The sequence below is a fragment of the Uloborus diversus genome, chromosome 4 (assembly GCF_026930045.1).
Source record: "Uloborus diversus isolate 005 chromosome 4, Udiv.v.3.1, whole genome shotgun sequence".
Lineage (NCBI taxonomy): Eukaryota > Metazoa > Arthropoda > Arachnida > Araneae > Uloboridae > Uloborus > Uloborus diversus.
In genome coordinates this window covers 18,919,155-18,942,744 of record NC_072734.1, presented here as the reverse complement: position 1 = coordinate 18,942,744, position 23,590 = coordinate 18,919,155, and the positions used below count along the sequence as shown (strand labels likewise).

The window sequence follows — 23,590 nt, the reverse complement described above, 5'->3', positions numbered from 1 at the left end:
CTTTGTCTATAATATTGAGTTTTTACCCTTTGACCCTTGGAAAAATGGGAAATGAAGGTCCTGATAAAAGGCCGTAATTTTCAACTATTTCCACAATATAAGATTTTCTGATAAAAGTTTCATTCCAAATGGGTTCTTCATACTTCCTCAAATTAGACTTTTTCAAGTTTTTTAACAGTCAAGTCTGCATACTACTGTTAAAACGTTCCTTAGAAAGTATCCCTTGTTTGCACCGGAAGATACCGAAAGCTCATTCAACTCATCTATTAAACATATTGTCATCTTCATCAATATGAATCACCTTTGAAAAGCGATTTTTAAGATTATGGTGCTTTAGATTGTTTTCATTCGTTGGAGATTGGAACGTAGAACTACAGTAGGCTTCTGTTGATCGACGCTCTATTTAACGACTTTCTCTATTTAAAGACGACTTTTCACGGCCCCAGATGGTTCACTATAGTGTTAAAAGCATTCTACACTGTAAAAAATACCCGTAATTTCAACTAGTTTTTCCCGTAGATTTGACGGTTTAAACCCGTTTCGTTGAAAAACGGTTTTTTTCCCGTTCTACGCTTCAGCTATGAACGGTTTAAAACCGTAAATTTGTCCTTGTATGGTAAAAGACCGTTATGTTGACGGGTTTTCTCCGCAACTTTTACGGTTTTGCACAACCAACCCAGCTGCCGGTAAAAAACCGTAAATTTTACGGATTTTTTTACAGCGTATTTAAGGACGCTTTCCACTTAAGGTCGATTTTTTGTGGTCCCTTGAAAGTCGTTAAACAGAGAGCCAACTGTATTTCCAAGTTTCGTTGTTTCCTGCTCGTTCGAAGATGACCATCGCGTTTGTAGGCGGGAAACAGACACATCTTTTATAGTTTGCAGAGGATACGAGTTTACTAAACTAGAAACAGAGACACTTCGGAAAGAGCGAAACACGAGCATCAAGTTTCTCCTTTTCCCGCGCTAGATTCATTCAAATGGAATATTCTCAACTGATCTCTAGGCAAATTTGGTCAGACATACAGCAGGAGTCACACTACCTACGTACTCATATCCTGCTAGTAGACAGAATGAAAGCAATTGATATTTATTCCAACTACAATTTTTTCGCTTAAGTGATAAGAAACGAAAGCCTATGAATTACATTAATTGATTCCTTCGCAAATAAAGAACTTTGTGTGAAATTTTGGAATCTTTGTTCCGTGTACTTTAGCTTTTTTCTAAATAAAGTCTCCCGGGCGCTTTCCGTACCCCCTTTACTCCACACAACTGAACTACAATGGCTACCTTACTGTTCCCTAGTCGCAATCCTTTCAGACCATTAAAGCGAAGAGAACTGAAAAGTAACAAAACCCAAAACAAACTTTCACGTAACAATCCACTTGAAGGAAGCAATCAATATTCTGTTCGTAAATGTCTTCTAGGTGGTCGAAAATATCCATCTCATCTTTTCAGTGTTGTAACCACCTGGTTACTGTAGAAACTGAACACCTTCATAAAAATTCATTAATGCGCTCACTAGAGCGGAACGCATAAAACAGAAACCGAGATTGAGTGACAAATTTGTTTAGAACGACTAAAGTTGGGAAAATGAAGGAAATGCTGTAGTTTTCTCTTATATTTGCATCAATTGCAATACAGTAAATTCTCGATTATCCGCGGAATAGGGTGGCGCAGTAACCGCCGATAAGCCAAAACCGCGGATAATCCTAATGGGGTGCTCTTTCATCGTTTAACGCTTCTACCGATGACATCACAAATGAGGAAATGACATTCAGTGTTGCCATTCACGGTCTAAAATATTTAATTCGCATCTTTACTTACGTGTATTGGAAACGATACGGTTGATAGCAAGCGTAGAGCGCAATTGTAATTCGCTTCTTGATTATCATAACGTGAAAATGCAGTAGAAAGATGCGCCATAATGCATCATTTGTGATGTCATAAAGGCCACGCCTTGTTTGAGGAATCGGACATTTTAAAAAATTAATTAAAAAATGACTGTCGGGAAAATGAAAGTATTTTCTGAGTTCATGTTTTTTTTTTTTTTTTGCTTATTCTATCAATTTCAGTGACAAAAAGTACTACTTTTGACTGAAGGAATCAACCCCATTATAGGTAAAAAAAAGATACTTAGTGTATACGATAGCTAAAAATATTAATAACACTCACACATACCTTTAAATTATAGCTAAAGGCATTACTACATCGCATCTACTAACATTGAATATAAAAAATATGTGTAAAATCTAAAAGCGAACAATGGCACATTCATAAGTTTAAGGGGGGAAAAATTGTAAAAAGACCCGCGGATAATCCGAACGCCGATAATCGGGAGTTTATTGTTTCCTCATCTCACTCTCAGAATACAGGGGGAGCGCAAATGATGCACTTGATTTTTTCATTTCTTTAATTTTCAATTTCTCAAAGCAAAAATTTCCTCATGATTAAATAATCTTTTCTTTGTGTCGCGAAGTTTTTTGAGTTTTTTTAAAAAAATTTCTTTGTTTTATGGATTTTTTTAAAAATGTCACATGTTTATGGTCACAAATTGTTCCCATATGGTCACAAATTGTTGCAGCCCATAGGGGCACATGTGAACAAGCCTGGGGCATGAATGCATGTTGTTGAAAAATGCAGAAAAAGCATCATACTGCGTAAAAGAAGCAGTCGAAAACTTAGAACAATGAAATAAGTAAAAATATATGACAACGTGGATACATCTTTACTAATAATAAAGCTGAAAATCTCTTTGTCCGGATCTCTGTCTGTCAGGATCTCTGTGACGCGCATAGCGCCTAGACCGTTCGGCCGATTTTCATGAAATTTGGCACAAAGTTAGTTTGTAGCATGGAGGGTGTGCACCTCGAAGCGATTTTTCGAAAATTCGATTTGGTTCTTTTTCTACTCCAATTTTAAGAACAAAAATATCATAAGATGGACGAGTAAATTACGAAATTATCACAACGTGGAACCGTAACATGGGCACAAGCTAATTGGCGAGATACGAAATTACCATAACGTGGAACCGTAACATGGGTACAAGCCAATTGGCGAGAAAATTCACCACACATTTTTTGTAAATATACAGGCGAACCAAAAGACCATTTAATTTTTCTATTACGGGCAAAGCCGTGCGGGTACTACTAGTGTACAAATAAAATAAATTAAAAAGAGTTTGAAAAAACTCTGCAAAAAGGGGTTTGGTTTTATAACCCCGACACAGCTCTTTGCAGAGTTTTTTTCAATTCTTTTTAGTTGATTTTATTTGTATATGTATACACGTTGTCATATATTTTTACTTAAGCATCATATTTCAGCGAAAAACTCTTTAATATAAAACATATACGATCAAACTTCACACCAAACAATACGTATAAGCTTTGTGCAGAGTATGACAATATAATTTAAAATTATTTTAAACTTTTTAATTACATGAAAATATTTTGTCTTTTTATTTCTTGTTCGCATTAAATAACACTAAATTGTTGACCAACAGTTTAGTGACAAAAAGATTAATAAAATGACATTTTAAGAAATAAATAAATTACTCTTAACTAGTATTATAAAATAAAATTAATGTTTAATAGTAATAATTAACAATTAATTTAAATACTGATTGTAAAAAAATAATTATTATAAATATGTATTTATATTTTTAGTGAAGAAAAATGCATTAGAAATTTACAAGACACGAAACTGTCTTCTTTTTCAATCTTTTTTACTTCCTTTTACAAAAAAGGAAGTACTGTATTCGCAAAAAAATTTTCACTCAAAAATCGAACTTAATTTTCATTTTGCTCATTCCCGAATGAAGGTTGAGTTTTGTTTTCGACACGACCACAAGTGCATATATACGTAAAACGTATAGATGCCCGAAATATCCATTTTGACGATTCTCGAGTTAACTACAACGAGTTTTCTCGTGACGTCTGTATGTACGTATGTATGCGGGTATGTACGTATGTGCGTATGTATGTCGCATAACTCAAGAACGGTATGTCCTAGAAAGTTGAAAGTTGGTATGTAGATTCCTAGTGGGATCTAGTTGTGCACCTCCCCTTTTGGTTGCATTCGTGTGTATCTAAAGGAGTCTTTTGCACCTTTTTGGGGGGAAATCATTATTAATTTTGATGCAAATTCAAGTGGTGTTATAATTTGGCGGACACTTGGCGATATATCGCCAGTCTTTTGGTCGCCAAGTTTTGTCGCCAACTTAGCGACAAATGTGGCGATTTTTTTTTTTTTTAATCTGGTTTAAATTTGGCCACTGTTGGTGATATTTAGAGAGTAGACTATTGAATAACATTAAAATTGCCAATAATGAGGAAATAACATTAAATTGGTGTAAAAGGAAGTCATGTGACGCACACATCAGCTCGTTTTTTTACTTTTTTTGAGTGGTTGCATGTATATATCGAAAACCGAGCGACCTAAATAATAGACCAATATTCATTTTCTCTTGAAAATTATATTCCAAGTTCAACTAAAATTTAGAAAAAAATTAAATAGACTTAGAAGAGTTAGCATTCTCTCTTCATTCATTTGAATGCAATCTATTATTATCAGTGAGTTATTTTACAAGTTATTACTTTCTAATTAAAAAGAATTCCACCTAATAAGTTATCTGCTTTGTTAGATATTTTATCATCATTTTCCTACGTTTGTAAAATTAGTTGAAAATCTCATTTACAAAGAAGATTGAAATTCTGATAGCTCTTTAATTTTTTCTACTTTCACAAAATATCTGTAGAACTTGTATTTGTAAAAATGATATGAAATTAATAGCCCTGTATTAAACGCAATTTTGCTGTTACCTACATTACTAGCGTACTACTGCTCACAAAATTTTTCTTTTCTTTCCCAATATCTAATATCTCAACAATGACCGGAACATGGGAAGTAAGTGACCGGAACCAATCAATGAAATCGCTGTCTAGAATAGTGTTCAATCTGATAAGCATACAAAACTCAAATGTTCTTGTGTCTCTAATTTGAGAGCTATTTTGGAACGACCGATTTAACTGTGCAAAGAAAGTTTTTACTATTTTCGTATAGTATTGATAACAATGAAAAATAAAAAGTAAGAATATTTTATATAGTTCTTTAACGTATTTTAAAAATGGAAATAACTTTTTTAGTTATTGGTTCCGTACTGAACACATACTTTTCAAACACAATTTCTTAAATGCGAATACTAGTGCGGGTTTTAAGAAATTTTTCATAATTGTTTTACATCGTGTACCTACATCTTTACTTCTTTATTGATATTCATTAATTCAGAGACAAATCAGATATTCTCACTTTAGTAATAATATATAGCCAGAAATATTTTTAACACCTCAATAAACGTATTTCACGCATTAAAAAGCCGAAATACGCCTGAAAAACTAAGTCAAGCGCGTATTCTTGCTTTAGCAGCGTGGAAAATGAAAGAAAAATAGCATTATGAATTTTTGAAATAAATTTGAATGTTTGTCATTTTTAAAATACAAAGTGTGAAACATTCTAAACGTAAAATCAAAACAGTAAACATGTCTCTTTCTCTGCCATCTTTTACTTCGTCCTGAGAAAGTTATATATTTTTAATAGAAATGATCATTATTATGGTCTTTACTGTTTTCGTATATTTAATTCCTTCAAAATAAATTTCACTCCTCTAAAATTTCTTAAAAAGTATTTTTACCGTCTTGGAAAAAATCCTGTCAGTATCTCTACTTGCAAAAAAATGCAGTTATGAAAAGAAAAAAGTTTTCTTTTAAATAGTTGTGGGATAAAGTTTAAAACGAAATTTAATCCCCCCCCCTCTCTTTCTCATGCGCGCGCACACACATACACACTACACTAACGAACAGACAGACACATTTCCCGATCTCATTGAATTCACTTCAAGGTATCGATGTTTTTTGTTATTCACTAAGGTGCTCCCTTTTGTTTTGTTTTTCCGAAGAGATTAGGCCTACTTTTATGCTTTTATGTCTTTTATTTTTATTAATTTATGTTCCTTTTTTTTTTTTTGCAGAAAGTTAAGCGAAAAATTATAGCAAACTTTAGAAAATACTTTGTTTCTGTTAAATCTGAAAAATAAATAAATACATCACTTAGTTGCTTCAGTTTTGCATATTCCTTTCGACTGAAAATAAAAAACAGATTGCTTAGCTTTATTGCCTGTACATTTTCATTCAAACCATTAGTTAGAAGCAAATTATTTAAGATTTTTCTCAGCTTGTTTTGTTTTCTTACATTTTTTAACGTGCATAATCTACTAAGTAACTTTTCAGAAATTATTTAATACATTTCAGTAATCAATTTACAAATTAAATATCTACTGTCCTTGAACACGAATATCAAATCGACCTTGAGAGGTATTTGATTTGGAATTAAGCATTTCTTCTTCTTTTTTTTTTTACTTTGCATATTTCCTCCTTACACATTAAGCCCATTTTATTGTTATTCTTCTTTTGAAACTCTTGACTTCCTTTACATTTTCATTTCATTTTATCTCTCACGTTCGCCTTTTCTTTTGTTTTGGAGTTCGTGATCAACGCTACCGTTGTTGTGTGTTTATATAATCCGTTACTCTCATATGAGATTGCAAATTTAATTTGCATTACTTTCACGTTCGTTTTTAAATTTCAGCAGTTTCTTCTTCATTAAAATATACACTTATTTTTTTTATCTTGCTTTCCTTTTGACAACTCGAATTTAGAAAACAACTATTTCAGAGAGAAGATAAATGATTTATGCAATAAAATGCACATTTAACAAATAAAGTATTACTCTTGATTTTTGAATATTGCAAGGAAAAATAATTCAGCACCAAACACATGCGTAACTTTGTTTCTTATTAAAACGTAATAAACGAGCTGATGTGTATGTGGATCACATGACTTCCTTTTACTCCAATTTAATGTCATTTTCCCATTATTGGCAATTTTAATGGGATTCAATAGTTTACTCTTTAAATATCACCACCAGTGGCCAAAATAAAACCACATTTTAAAAAAAATCGCCAAATTTGTCGCCAAGATGGCGACAAAACTTGGCGACCAAAAGACTGGCGATATATCGCCGTGTCCGCCAAATTATAACACCACTTGAGTATCCATCGAAATTAACAATGATTTCCCCCAAAAAAGGGGCAAAAGACCCCTTTAGAAACACTCGAATGCAACCAAAAGGGGAAGCGCATGACTAGACCCCACTAGGAGTCTACATACCAAATTTCAACTTTCTAGGACATAACATTCTTGAGTTATGCGACATACATACGCACATACATACGTACATACGGACGTCACGAAAAAAGTCGTTGTAATTAACTCGGGGAATGTCAAAATGTATGTTTCGGGTGTTTATACGTTCTTAGGCACTTATCCGCGTGTGGTCTGGTTGAAAAAAAAATCAACATTAATTCGGGGGTGAGCAAAATGGAAATTAAGGCCGAATTTTGAGTGAAAAATTTTTCGCGAATACAATACTTCGTTTTTGTAAAAGGAAGTAAACATATTATTTCAAAAGAATCTTTCAATTATTTATTTCGTCAATTTTCTGCAAAAAAAAGAAGTAGTAGCCTAGTAATTCGCAAATACTAGAGCTTGTATTCGCCATCTTACGGTGATTTCAGAAATTAGCGGAAGAGGTAAAACATTTCAATTTCGCTCGGACAAAGCAGATATCTCATTGAGCAGTTGATTTTACCTCTTTCAGAACCAATTAACCAGTGATTGCAGCGCTTCCTACAGTTTCTTTGAAATGTGAATACGTATTGAAAAATATCGTCTGATAATAAGAAATATTTTTACGGAAAAAAATAACAGAATTATTCTTTTGCACCATTTTTATTTCTCGTTCGCCAACTTTATTTTAGTTTCAACTTATGTTTTTTATGACAACAAATAATTCTTTTTGTTTCTAGAATACTTATGCGGAAAATAAACATAGTTGAAAAAATTGTTTGATGTCAGAAATGGGGTCGTTTCCAAAATTTTAAAAGTATTTTTTTTTTCTGAAAGAACATACTTAAAAACATAGAATCTGACCATTTTTTAAATAATTTCTTATAGTTTAATATTCTTAAAAAAATATTTAAATCGGTGCTCTTTTATCGTTTAACTCTTCGGCCGATGACATCACAAATGATGAAACGCCATTCAGTGTTGCCGTTCACAGAGCAAAATATTTAATTCGCATCTTTACTCACGTGATTGCCAACGATATGGTTGATAGCAAGCGTAGAGTGTAATTTTAATTCGCTTCTTGTTTATCATAACGTGGAAACGCGGAAGAAGGATGCGCCAAATAACATCATTTGTGACGTCATCAAGACCACGCCTAGTTTGAAAAATCGGACATTTTAAAAAATTAATTCAAAAATAACTGTTGGGAAAATGAAAGAATTTTCTGGGTCCATGTTTTTTTTTTCTTCTAAGCAATCACGATTGCTTATTGCTTTCATTTGACCGTCCTTGATGTTGTAGTTCCTTTTTCAGCTTGGACCGGGGACACCAGCACCACTGCCCGCCGTCCTCTGCAGGCGCGGCTGTCCCCCGGTCCTGAGCTATCCTCTTCTCCTGGTCGGAAGCGGCAATGTCCTATACACACGCACGCTCACACACATACAAACACACCACTTCACACACATACACTCACACACGCCTACGTGCATACACACAGGTCTACACACACACACAAGCCTACACACACACACAAAACTATGCACACGTAACCACCCAGGAGGAGGGGCAGGCTTGAGAGGACAGGAGCCATTTCTAGAAACAATAACTCCAATGAGTAGGGTCCTGTCGCAGTTCGTGATTGCGAAAAACATAATTTGATTTCAAAATTTCAGAATTCAATTTTTTTTTTTTTTTTTTTTGCTTATTTTATCAATTTCAGCGACAAAAAGTACTACTTTTGACTGAAGGAAACAACCCCAGGGGTCGTTTCCAAAATCTTAAAAGTATTTTTTCCGGAAAGAGCATGCTTAAAATCATAGAATCTGAGCATTTTTAAAATGATTTCTTTAATTTTAATATTTTGAAAAAAATACTTAAATCGGTGCTCTTTCATTGTTTAACGCTTCGGCCGATGACATCACAAATGATGAAATGTCATTCAGGGTCCAAAATATTTAATTCGCATCTTTACTCACGTGTATTGGCAACGATATGGTTGATAGAAAGCGTAGAGCGCAATTGTAATTCGCTTCTTGATTATCATAACGTGGAACTGCTGTAGAAAGATGCGCTACAGTTCATCATTTGTGACGTCATAAAGACCACGTTTTGTTTGAAGAATAGGACATTTTGAAAAATTAATTGAAAAATAACTGTTAGGAAAATGAAAGTATTTTCTGATTCATGTTTTTTCCTTTTTTCCTTTTTTTTTTTTTTTTGCTTATTCTATCAATTTCAGTGACAAATAGTACTACTTTTGACAGAAGGAAACAACCCCATTTCGAAATACAGACATTTAATATATGAATCTTCAACTGCAGGATATGTCCCTACTTGTGAGTTCATTGAAATAGTTCAAAAGAAGTTTCTTCTTGCAAAAAACAAGAACTGATGTTAAATTCCCCACGGATTCAGCTTAAAACGCTAAACTTGTAATAATTTCTAAAAAATTGGATGATCTGAAAAAAATTCTTCGTTACTTTCCAGACGAAAAGAAACCATTTTACCACGTCATGGTGACTTGGCCTATTATCTCTCACCAGGATCAAGATCACCTGGATGATTGATTTTGAATGTTTTTTTTTTCTTTATAATTTAATTTTTACTGCTCATAATTTTCCTTTTTCACCTTTGTAATTTTCAATTAAAGTGATAATTCCTTACTAATTTCAAAAGTTGTTTGCTATTTTTACCCCGATAAATGTCATAAACTTTAAGAAGGAAATAAATCCAACAACTTCTACCAGATCTAGAAAAATTCTAAATAGTTCCAATATTTTTTTCCCGATACTACATTACATTTAAACGAGTTCTCAACCCCCTGTACAAAGCCGGAAGACATTAAATGAAATTTACGAAACTTACACAGTTTTCTTTTTTTTTTTTTTTTAAATTTCCCAAAAATTCGATTTTTGGACTTATTCCCTTTTCAAACCTGTCTCGATTCAATTAGTATAATTAGAAATACATTTTCGTGATTTGTGAACATTAGTAGTAGAAATTGTATCTAGCGCAACATCTAACCAAATCGTTTTCTTTGTCGTTCGTCGTCTAAATGCATTATGTTTCCCCCTCTTTTGCAATTTTGCCACCACAACTGTTTCCTTCATACTACTTCATAGGAAGAAAATGTTTCCATGTCGAAAAAATACAACGGGTTTTCAACGTCTGTATTCAATTAGTGAAAAATATCTTGAAATTGTTTGTTAAATTTTCTGTCAATATATTGCAGACTATAAATTTGCTGAAGCTTCTATAAACTTTCATCTTCTCAGACAAAGTTGACATGCGTTAACGAATTGTTGCATCATTTTTTATTCACGCTATTAATTACCACTTAGGAAACATCCACTTCATTAGCAAATTCCCAACTGGGAAAAGTTTTCATCATTAACGTGGGGAACCTTGTCACACTGACCTATGTAAATAATAATGATTTATGCATCAACAGTCGAATATTCAACCTTTACTTTTATTGACTGTTGTAGACACCAACGCTTTGAAAAATGCAACATCTTTGTCTCCTATCCTTCGATACAAATTTTTGTTTTTACGGTTGGTTGCAACAATGGGGTTGTTTTCTTCTGTCAAAAGTACTACTTTTAGTCATTGAAATTGATAGAATGAGTTTAAAAAAATAACATGGACCCAGAAAATACTTTCACTTTCCCAACAGTTATTTTTTAATTAATTTTTTAAAACGTCCGATTTTGAAAACAAGGCGTGGTCTTTATGACGTCGCAAATGATGCGATGTGCTCATCTTTCTACCGCGTTTCCACGTTATGATAATCAAGAAGCGAATTACAATTGCGTTCTACGCTTGCTATCAACCATACACTGTAAAAACGATTCAGAAACGTTCCTGGAAAATAATTGGCAGCTGATAGCCCAATTTCAACCAGTAACATTTCTTACAAAAACCAGGAACGTTTTCCGATACAAGTGAGTAACCTTCCTGAAATGCTGGGAAATATCCCCTGTTAAAGCCAGTCGTGAACCTTCAACAAAAATTAAATAGGTTTAATGTATTTGATTAGAGCCTTCCTGGTTTACCAAGAAAGCTCCAGAAGCATTACCGCAACCATGACCAAAGCTGCGCGAATAATTGCAAGCAAGAACCAACCATATTTCTTGCCTGCAATTCCTGCCTCGCAGGGCTGCAGCTATCCAGTGACTTATATGCTTCCGTTGGGAGTTCAGTCAATCTGGACGGACCGTGATCAAATTGAAGCCGATACACCTTATAAACATGCTCAGTCATTCTTTAAACTGGTAGCACAAAATATCTTTCACACCAGTGAAATGTCTGCATTCGTGCATCTTTTAGCAACTCAGGAAACTTTTTTGCTAAGATACTTGATTTTGCGGGGAAATAGGTGAAAACCTCTGAAATCCCGAAACGTTGCACGGAGATAACCAGTAACGTTTTGGAATTTTTTTACAGTGTATCGTTGCCAATACACGAGAGTAAAGATGCGAATTAAATATTTTGGACCGTGAATGGCAACACTGAATGGCATTTCATCATTTGTGATGTCACACGACAGAAGCGTAAACAATGAAAGCGCCCCGATTTAAGTAATTTTTTTAAAATATTAAACTTAAACAAATTACTTAAAAAATGGTCAGATCCTATGTTTTTAAGCATGCTCTTCCAGAAAAAAATACTTTAAAAATTTTGAAAACGACCCCATTGCAGAAGAAGTATAGACGGGAGATTAAAAGCATCGTTACATGTCAACATTTATGAAAAATTTATTAAAAGTTCTACTTCGTAAATAGCTGCTTTTCCTTTCCTTTTCTTGTTTCCTTTTTTTTTTTTAACAATCAAAAAGAGTGTATATTCATTTCCCACCACCAAAATCTGACGTCTCAGTGTTATCGTCTCTACGATCAGTAGATACCAGTCCCATGATCTTTTTTATTTCTTATCTCAGTAGAATACCTGCTGTTTTATACATGGCCGCCCCGATGGGAGGTCTCTGTGACCTCACAAAAATTTCCTTATTCAGCAAATTTCTGTCTGACGGCTCTGCAAACTTGGTAACATAATTACAGTACTGCAATATTTAAATTCTCGAATGTCCAGAGGACCAAAAGACGAAACAGTTACCCGTCTCTAGAGACAAATGTTCTTCAAAACAAAGGGAAAAAAAAGATTTAAAAAAAATTGTCTAATAAAAAGCCAATGTAGAGAAAACTTTTGAATAGTGAGTGGCAAATAAATTTTAAAGAAATATTGCTTGAAATTTGTAAGCAAACTCTCAGAATGCATTTCTAACTATTGATGATTGTTTTGTAAAGCAATTTGTCAATCTTTATCTCTCTGTAAAATTTTGTTAGTGTAATGAGAAGTAATTAAAACTGATTTTGCATACCTATGTTTATGATCACATATTTTGTATCCCGTGTTTACGAAATCTGTCCATTAGTCCCCAAAAAAATCTCCAGGGTGCCAAAATATCCCTTTTTATAAAAGATAAAAATCTGGAAAACAATATACAGTAAAAAGAAAAAAAACATCAGTGACCTAACCATTTGCAATAACTTAAATTTCACAGAACAGTAGAACCTCGTTTATTCGACCTGTGTTTATCAGGATCTCCGGGAAAATCCGGATCAAATTTGTCGAGTTAAAACAAAATTATACTAACTAAAAATAATAATTTCAAATTATTAATTGCAAGACCAGAACTGTAAATACGCCAAATATTTCTTTTTTGTTTTGATTGAACTTACAACTCCTGCATAGAACGTACAATAAAAAGTCCCTATTTAACAAACAACATGGCGGACTAGGAGCGTCAATCCGCCACCACTGCAGCTGAACTACAAATGATAAAATATTTCAGAGAAATGGTACTAAGTAGTCTAGTTACAAAGCTTGCTTCTTGATGTAATGAAAGAAAAGTATGCTTGTTTAAGAATGTGTATTGTTTATTTCCCGCATTTCCCGAATTTTTGTTTATCCGGATTGTCTTTGGTTCGTGTGAGCCCGGGTAAACGAATTTGTACTGTATTAATATTGAATATATTTTATATTCTTATGGCAATAATGCACCCAAGAAGAGAGTTTTTCTCTCCTAAATAGGCTGTGGTCTGGAAAAAAGAAGTTGTATTTAAAGCAGGGACACCATAGAAATTGGTAAGAAATCCAGAGCTTCATTTTATTTGAAATTGGCACCAACTATAAAGAAGCCAACTCGTTCGTCAGAAAAATATGGTACCGTTTAAAGTCTTTATTTTTGAGTTATCGTTTTTTTTTCTTCATCATTTCCAAGAAATTAGCTGTCCCGTTCTGAATAAGAAAAAGAACCAAAAACAAATGGCCACATTATGCAAACTCCAAAATTTCTTTTCAGCTGGCCCGGAGTGCGTTGATCCAAAAATCATCTGCACTTGCTTTCTTTTCGCACCTTTTTCTATAAAAGAACACGTGCCCGCTTGTGCCGATTGAGCTTTGAGTCCCATTACGTGAAGGAAAAAAGCTAATAGAAACAGTCTGCACTTCTTTGTGGGCTGGCTGGCATCCTATTAACGGCCATAGTTCAATGTCTCGTCTCAAGGTGAAGAATATAGCTCTTTTTCACCATTGATATGAATTATTTATTCCAAAAAACTTGAAATTATACTCAGTCCCTTGTACAGGTGTTCCATTATTTTCATATTTCGCAATTGGAGTTGTCTGACCTGTATATGAATAATTTGTAATTTCTCTTTTTAAATAAGGTTTCAAACTTTTTTTCTTTACATAAGTTGAGGAGCTTCTTTCAAAAGTTAATACTGTCTGTGGAAAATATAGTGGTTCATGCAGGGACGAATACAGACAACCATTTTTTTTGGGGGGGGGGGGATCATGCTGTAGAATGACAGAAACAATTCCGAATAATTTCTGCTTGGGTGACAAAAAGAAAGAAGCACGAAATCGAACAGGAATAAGGCATAAACGTGACAAATTAATTTCATAAGCAATGAAAAGAAGTAGTATTTCATAGAGTATGTACTTTCAAAAATTATTAATGAATAGAAAAGGCAACTGGAATCGTTTGAACTTTATTCATAGGCTTGCCAGACGTCCCGGTTTAACCGGGACATTCTCGGATTTCAGACAAAATTCCGGTGTCCCGGCCGGTTTACTTCATGTCCCGGAAAATGATAAATTTGATGAAAATATAACCAAAAAACCAACCAAGAAAGTGCACCGTTCTAAATACTTGCGACACTGGGGGGAGGGGGAGAGGTCTCACATCTGATGTTCGGGTTGGACATTTCAGAAATCTGGCAAGCCTATTTATTCATCAAGTCTTTGAGCAGAATGTGGAAGGATACTAGTATTGAAGGTTTAGGAGGGGGGTCATGACCTCTATGACCCTCCCCTTGTATCCGCCCCTGAGCTCAATGTGTGGCAATGTATTTACAATGATTTGATTTTTATGAACGAAGTTTATGAAAACATATGATGAAGTTAATTTTTTTTCCCAAAAACGAATTTTGTCACTAGTAAGTTTTGTGCCTAAAGGAATAAGGAAGAGTTCGTTCAAACTAATTGCAGCGTGCCTTGAGATCACGTGGTTTGTTTCATGTAGAGAACAAATAAATTCTCTTTTGCACTCCTTCTGAAATAAAACCTAAAAACAACATGAAACAAGGGGGAGAAACCAGACGCGTTAAAATTATTTGAATATTTTGGGAATTAACGAATTGCATGAACGTTTTTATTTGTTTGAACAATCTTACAGCGATGCACCTAACGCTAACCATGAGTGAAAATAATGGTAGTGATGAAGAAATAGGATTTGTAAATGAAGATTTGTGGAAACTACTTTCCACCGCCCCCTAACATCCGGCATCTAGCATACAATATCGAGCCCATAGCATTTGTTTGAATTTTGTCGTCTTGAATTCAAGTTACGTTATTCGCCACGATTATTGCGATAGGAGCCATTTGTATAAACAATAAACCCAACGAGTAGGATCTTATCGCAATTCGTGGTTGAGAAAAACATCATTTCAATTCAAGATTCCAAAATTCAAGTGAATGCCACAGGGACTGGACGCTAGATGTTGTGTACTGAATGCTTTTTGTAAGTGTCTTTTCCGTTTATAGCGATGGGAATTGATTTTCCATTGTCTGTAATTCAGAAATATTTTACAGCATGATACCTTTAAATGTGATGAAAATATGATGAAATAATTTTCCCCAATCTGTTATTTAAACTTTAAATGTATCCATCTTTTATCTGTCATTTCAACTTTACAACTACGTCTCAGGTGCATCATAGATCGAACGAATACTCGAATTTTTCGAACATGCTTTTATCGTATTCTCTCACACGCTATGCATTTTCTCTTTACTTTAAGGATACATTTTTAAAGGATGCTTTTATACATATATTCCACCTGACATAAACTGACAAGCGCAGCTCTTTTTACCCGCAAACGTTAAGCCGACAGGATTAACTTCTAAATAGCCGAAAAATATGTCCGTGGGCTGATCGATTCTTGGGTTCTTGTCTTAGGGCTTGCGTGATAGCAGACAGCATAATGAATCGCGTTCTTTAAGTTTTTGCTTTCGCCCACACACAGCAAGTAGCAGCTGGTTAAGATTAAGGGTCAGAAAAGGGGAAAGGTACTGCCTCGAGACTATGAACACATCAAAGAATATCGGGGACTTAAAGTAGAAACGGGGGACGAAGCCATATGCGGGAAAAGAAGTGAAAATGTGTAAAAGTCGTTCTCGCGAAAATAGTATAAATCATTCTCGACACTTCCGATTTTTTTAAAACCAGTTTTAGTAATTTGCCCCTAATTAATCATATTTTTTATTGATTCTCCCATGTGTTTGTGTTTAATGAAGTTTAACGGTCTGTATTAAAGTAATTTATGAAGAGTTTTAAAATGTTTTGACCACTTTGTTGCACATGGAGTGGGAACTAATAACACAATGGACAACTCTGTACCTCAGAGCCAGAAGGACGTAGGTCACATTATGTTTTTTACAGGAGGGAAGAAAAACTTTTTTTTGGAGCATGCAAAAGATGGGACGTGCGCTTATTTGACGCTGGTAAAAAATTGAAAAGGATTGTTTTAAATAATTATGCGTTCACATTGGCTTGATGCGGAATGGCTTCTGCATACAATACTCTAATAAACGGAAAATCGCAATTTTTGGACTTACGCCAGTCTGGTTCTGAGGTACAGATTTAAGCCTTTAAAAATATCGTTCTAATCACAAAGAAAAGTTACAATCACAGAAGTAGCATAAAATGAAAAAGAAAAAAAGAAGATTTTAAAACTGTTATTGTCTTATTCTGTTTGCAGTTTCAATATTTTTTTTTCAAGTCATAAATGCACAAATGCAACCGAGTGGACAATATCAACTACAGAAAATATTGACACGTGCATTTCAAAGAAGTTTTTTAGCTTTGCTGAAGGTTTTTAAAAAATTTATGCTGAATTGTTTTCTTTCGCTTTTTTCAGATGTACCTCCAGAAATATGGCTACATGAACGAGTCAAGTTCCAATTCCGCATCGCTTATCAGTGAAGAAGCAGTTTCAAGTGCCATGAAAGAATTTCAAAGGTTTGCCGGTTTACCCGAAACAGGTAAGAAACTTCCGCTTATCAAGGCTTACCTCGATTCTTGACAGTGACTGAGTTTAGATTTAAAAAAAAATATATTGAGCATATTATTTTGTTATGGAAAGGTGTAAATTAGAACTATTTTATTATGCACTAGTGGTACCCGCACGGCTTTGCTCGTGGTAGAAAAATTAAAAGGTCTTTTGGTTCACCTGTATATTTACAAATAATGTATGGTGAATTTCTCGCCGATTGGCTTGCCCTTGTTACGGTTCCATGTTGTGATAACTTGGTAATTTACTCGTCCATCTTATGATAATTTTGCTCCGGAAAATGTTCTTAAAATTGGAATAGAAAAAGAACAAAATCAAAATTTTGAAAAATCGCTTCGAGGTGCACACCCCCATGCTACAAACTAACATTGTGCCAAATTTCATGAAAATCGGCCCAACGGTCTAGGCGCTATGCGTGTCACAGAGATCCAGACATCAAAACAGAGAGACCCAGCTTTGTTATTAGTAAAGAAGATACTGGCTGATTATATACACCATCGTCTATCAGGGGCGGCAAATAGGGGGAGCAAGAGGGGGCGGTTGCACCCCCCAAATATTTTGCGCAAAATATTAAGAAATCGGGAAATTCAATTCACATAGCGCGCAAATCAGTGATCATATGCAAGAATTTAAAAAAAAAAATCTGCAGACGATCTTTAGTAAAAGTTGATGAAATTCGAGACCTGTCCAGACACGAGCAACTGTTTTTCGCTATTAGGGTAATAACTTAGAAATTCATGAATCATTTTCAGAACATCCAGAATGAAAAACAGATGGAGAATAAGTTTGTTTCAACTGAAGAAGAAATTTCTCATATGGGTTAAATGCCTCATACTTTTAAGTTCAGAGTTAAGATGATGCTTCTGCTTCTAATGTGAGAGGGCAGTGCACAGGTGTGACTGGCCCGATTTTTTACGAGAAGTTCCTTGGTATTTTGAGTTCATTGTTGCGCCTATATTTTAAATGTACGTTCAGTTAGTGAGTGAACATTGATTCCTTCTGTTAAGAGGCATATTTGAGCAATTCAATACATTGTATACTTTCATGGAAACTTCTTACAAAAGACACGCTTTTTTGAAAAAAATTCATGCATCAACAAATACTTTTGTTGGGTTTACTTTTGTATTTCTTTAACTGAGAGGTACAAAATGGTATTCAAAAGTAAAAGCTAGAACTCTTGATTGAGCTCCTATTATAAGAGTTTCTTGTTAATTTGGAATTATTAGACCCATTTAAAAAAATAATTAAAAAAGTGACAAAAATTCACGTGATGATGCAAAGTCCTAAGTTTGGCTCAATATTTCGTATCAAATAATAGATTCATTCAGTTTCTAATGAAATTAACACAAGATTTAGTGATATATCTAAGTTCAATATTATATGTGCAGGTTATTGAACAAGATAAATAAAATATTTCAGTTACATGTAAAAGTTGTTGAACGAAGCAAAAAGATTTGTTTTGTGAAGAGCCAGTGTAATTCAATGATGAAAAATGAAGACTAGAGCACAAATTTTAAACTTGCGTGGTTTTTTTAAAGAGAAAATTTTTAAAGATGCATTTTCTAACATAACTTTGTAACTTCAATTATTTTTCCAATAACTCAGCTAACTGTGAAAGATCATTTTCGTGTCTCAGAAGGTTAGGGATTTTTTTTTTCCTTTTTTTTTTGTGCATGATGGGGCAAGCAAGACTTTCATCTTCAGCTATACTGCCAAGAGCATGCCACTGGACATTGACGGAATATAGTACCAAGATTTCCTTTTTTTCTGGATTCCAAAAATCGAACATTAAAAATTTACTTTAGAAACGGCAGTATCAAGATCTTTTCTGTTACAGTTTACTATAAAATAAATTAAAAGCGTGGAAATTAAAATTTGAATTTTTTTAATGACCTTACTTAAAAAAAATGTACTGGTATTTTATTCCATATTGAGAAAATTCATGTTTAAAAAACTCGACCCCCCAAATGAAATGTTGAAATGCCACCCCTGTCGTCTATGTCTATGTCAAAGAAAATACGCAATCGGTTTTTATCAATGATTTAATTCAGACGGGACTGTGACATAAGAAAGAAGGTCGAAAATAATCCATTAACTTATTAAATATCAGGCCCCGATCTGCGTACCCGCAGACCCGCAGTGCGGGGGGGAGGGGGAGGACATGTCCATAAAAGGCAAAACGGCCTAAAGAATTGAAAAAAAAAAACTAGCTCTAAAACTTAGTAACGTCGCAAATACACACTACTGGCCTTTCTCCTACAAATTTTGGTGCATCGGGGCCCAAAAAATTTACAGATCCAGGTCCGTTAAATGTCCTTATAAAGTTTTCTTTCAAGGAACTTTTTCCTAAGAGATGGTTTTTTTCTTATAGTATGTGAGAAAGAAACTAAAAGTATTTTTCCCGAAGGCTAAGAAATCGTTCCTACGTTTTGGATTCCAGTTAATACTTTTACACCTCGCGAATAACAAATCAAGTTCAAAACCAATTTAACTTCATGTTTCATTTTATTTTTAAATGTCGTGATTGTGAAAAATCCAAATTCTTTAAAATATTTAAAGATACGTAGTCTAAAACAAATGAAGGTATTTTTCGCAAACTTGTTCCACATCTTGAGTGTGAGCCTGCGGAAAAATAAAACCGAAAGTGTAAATTTCAATTCATCAATTTTCCTTGAAAATGTCGTACCTGTGAATGAAAATAAAACATTCTACAAAATAGTGATTGATCCAAAACTCGAGAACAAATCGAGCTGTTTTAAATTCTTCAAATTTAATGTAATGAAAGATAGAAAATTTGAAATTTATTTGAGCTCTTATTTTCTTAGATGGTTAGGTGAAAATATGTTAAAAATGGAAGGTTTTCTTTTGTTGGACAAGCTTTTTGTATACATGGCGTAATTTCTTGAGTCAAAGTTTTGAACATAGTCACTTTTCAAAGTTCTCAAAATTCTTGTCAAAATGCAAAGTTTGTTTTATCTAAAACAAGGTTGAACTTCCGATGAATTCTGACATGTACAGAGGGTGGCCAAATTATTATACCCAAACGAACTTTTCTGTATGTTCATGGTTTTTATTGTTATTACACAGTTTTATTATTTGAACAAATTTTAAAATTTAATTAAAATATGAATTAAACATATTAACTTAAAGTACCTTCTGATCCATATTATAAATAGGTAAAAACATAATTATTTAATATTTAGTTACTTAACCTTTCGCTGCTATCACGACTTGGATGCGGCGTGGCGTGCTTTCAATGCATGATATGGCTACCCAGTATTATAGTTACCCAGTGCTATACATAAAATCGTTAATTTTTTTCCAAAAATCGCACTCACAAGAAGACACTTGTAACTTGAAATGGGGTTGTTTCCAAAATTTTGAAAGTATTTTTTCTGAAAGAGCATGCTTAAAAACATAGGTTCTGACCGTTTTTTAAATAATTTGACTAAGTTTAATACTTTTAAAAAATTACTTAAATTATTGCGCGATTTCAATGTTTATACTTCTGTCCGATGACATCACAAATGATGAAATGCCATTCACTGTTGCCATTCACAGTGCAAAATATTTAATTCGCATCTTTACTCACGTGTATTGGCAACGATATGGTTGATAGCAAGCGTAGAGCGCAATTTTAATTCGCTTCTTGATTATCATAACGTGGAATCGCGGTAGAAAGATGCGCCAAAATTGCATAATTTGTGACGTCATAAAGACCACGCCTTGTTTGAAAAATTGGACATTTTAAAAAATTAATTAAAAAATAACTGTTGGAAAAATGAAAATATTTTTTCGGTCCATGTTTTTTTTTTTTTTTTTTTTGCTTATTCTATCGAATTCAGTGACTAAAAGTAGTACTTTTGACTGAAGGAAACAACCTCATTTTAACTCACACTGACGTCTATCACATTAAAAATATTTAAAGGAAAAAAAATTAAATGTTGCCAGAATAAACTTCAAACTTTTAAATAAACTGTAAAATGTATTCAAATAATAAAACTATGTAACAACAATAAAAAACAATAAAAATACAGAAAAGTTTGAGCAAAATAATTTAACCATCCACTGTAAGTCAAATTTACACGTTTTTTTTTGGGGGGGAGGGGGTCGAAGTTGCTCGATGTAATTAAAGTGGTGCAATCAAAGGAGGTTTTCAAATCGGCAGACACATCTCTTCCATTATTAACTTTATTATAACCATAGACATACTATTTTCCTACAGCTATATAATACATATTTTAATTCAACTTCGCTTTATATCTTAGTGAGAAAATACTCCAACTAGAAATTAATGCTGTTGCCTAATATTGAGAGAAATATATACTGCCGTGTGCAGGTAAACGGCAGTATCCGCAAAAATGAGTTTTCGAGATATTTGAACGAACGTGTTTCGGATTCAATACTAACAATAGAGAAATGTTGGGATTAGACTTTTTTTTTTGCGCCTTTTTTTTCCGCGGAAACCAAATAAGCGAGCCTGTACAGTAAAAATAATCTCCAATAGATGACAAAAATGCGAAAAAATGAAAAATGAAAAATTTGCTCTTACTGCCCTTTACCTGCACGCGGCAGTATACTGTATTTTTGTAAAAATGCGGCTGCAGAATTAGAGAGAAAATGACAGACTACGGAAATTTTTTAGTCTTCGCCTCCGACTCCTTTACCCCAAAGTCTGTCTAACTCCGACTTCGCAAGCACTGGCAGAATGGGGTTGTTTCCTTCAGTCAAAAGTAGTACTTTTTGTCACTGAAATTGATAGAATAAGCAAAAAAAAAAAAAAATAATAATAATAATAACATGAACTCAGAAAATACTTTCATTTTCCCAACAGTTATTTTTTAATTAATTTTTTAAAATGTCCGATTCTTCAAACAAGGCGTGGTCTTGATGACGTCACAAATGATGCACTATGGCGCATCTTTCTACCGCGATTCCACGTTATGATAATCAAGAAGTGAATTACAATTACGCTCTACGCTTGCTATCAACATCGTTGCCAATACACGTGAGTAAAGATGCGAAATAATATTTTGGATCGAGAATGGCAACGTTAAATGGCATTTCATCATTTGTGACGTCACACGACAGAAGCGTAAACAATGAAAGCGCACCAATTTAAGTAATTTTTTTAAAAATATTAAACTTAAACAAATTATTTAAAAAATGGTCAGATTCTATGTTTTTAAGCATGCTCTTTCAGAAAAAAAATAGTTTTAAAATTTTGGGAACGACCCCATTGCAGACTTTGAGAGTAAATGAGAGACTTCAATGGTCAGTAGAACTGGAACAAATGTTTGTTTTAAACACTTTATCAACATTATATTAAGATAACATTTATGCTGTTTTTGTATGTTTTTGTGTTATCATAATACAGTAGAAGTTCATGGTATTTCAACATTAAAAATATGTTACATAATAATGCTTTTGCATTTGATAAAAAAATTTTCATGAATGTAATAACGGGATCGTTTCCAAAATTTTAAAAGTATTTTCTTCTGAAAGAGCATGCTTAAAAACATAGATTCTGACCATTTTTAAATAATTTCTTTAAGCTTAATATTTAAAAAAAATTACTTAAATTGGTGCTTTTTCATCTTTTAAAGCTTCTAGCGATGATATCACAAATGATGAAATGCAATTCAGTGTTGCCATTCACGGTCCAAAATATTTAATTCGCGTCTTTACTCACGCGTATTGGCAACGATACGGTTGATAGCAAGCGTAGAGCGCAACTGTAGTTCGCTTCTTAATTATCATAACGTGGAAATGCGGTAGAAAGATGCGCCATAATGCATCATTTGTGACGTCATAAAGACCACGCTTTGTTTGAAAAATGGACATTTAAAAAAATTAATTAAAAATAGCTGTTGGGAAAATGAAAATATTTTCTGAGTCTATGTTTTTTTTTTCTTGCTTATTCTATTAATTTCAGTGGCAAAAAGTACTACTTTTAACTGAAGGAAACAGCCCCATTCTGTTATTAGTATTTTTATTTGATCATTTGTTCGTTGATGTCCAGAACGTTTAATAATCCTCAGTTATGTTTCACAATAACTGTCACCATTTCAATAAAATAAAAAAAAAATAATAACTCGATTGTTGAGTTTGAAAATCCGAACATTTTTATGAATAAGGAAAAGATTTTGTGAGCTTTATCGGAAGAAAACGTTCGAAGAACGTTTAAAGTAATGAATAAAAAATTGCCGTTGAAAATGAGTGATGAACTTGGAGTGGAGTTTTTTAGATTTTGAAGAAATATTTTTTATTTAATATAAAAGAATTTTTCTAACTTTTTTTTTTTTCAAATTGCTTCCATGTTATAAGTAAAATGAAGCAAGTACGTACTGAGGCATTAAAGACGGCACTTTGCAATGATCGGATGACCTTGACCTCAAATGATTGTGGTAAAAAAAAGTTTTTCAAGGCTGTCAATAAGTTAATCACTTGGTTAAGAAAATAGCAAACTTAATTTTTGAAAACATGTTTTTTTCAGTTTATCCTTCTTAAAACATTTTTATAAATTTTCAGATGCTTTAACTTTGAGAGAATAAATAATCTTCAATTTTCTTATTAATGGCAATAATATATCTCAGAATATGTAATCGGAGATCGATTATTGTCATTAATAAGGAAATTGATGTAACATCATATTATCCAAAGTTTTCTCTTCTACACCCATCCTCTATCTCATATGTTTACGATCCGGATTTCGCGGAACCTTAGGGTTGCCTGAAATTATTACAGGAGTTCCGCAAATGATCCCTATTTGCTT

The 23,590-nt window shown here is 33.5% G+C and overlaps 1 protein-coding gene across 1 annotated transcript in view; it reads left to right on the top strand.

The window, feature by feature from the left end:
- Positions 1-23,590, top strand: part of LOC129219910 (stromelysin-3-like) — a 105,101-nt gene that overhangs the window by 33,791 nt on the left and 47,720 nt on the right. The window contains exon 2 of the mRNA XM_054854224.1: positions 16,663-16,786. Coding sequence (XP_054710199.1) covers positions 16,663-16,786 — 124 coding nt within the window. The remainder of the gene's footprint in view (positions 1-16,662; positions 16,787-23,590) is intronic.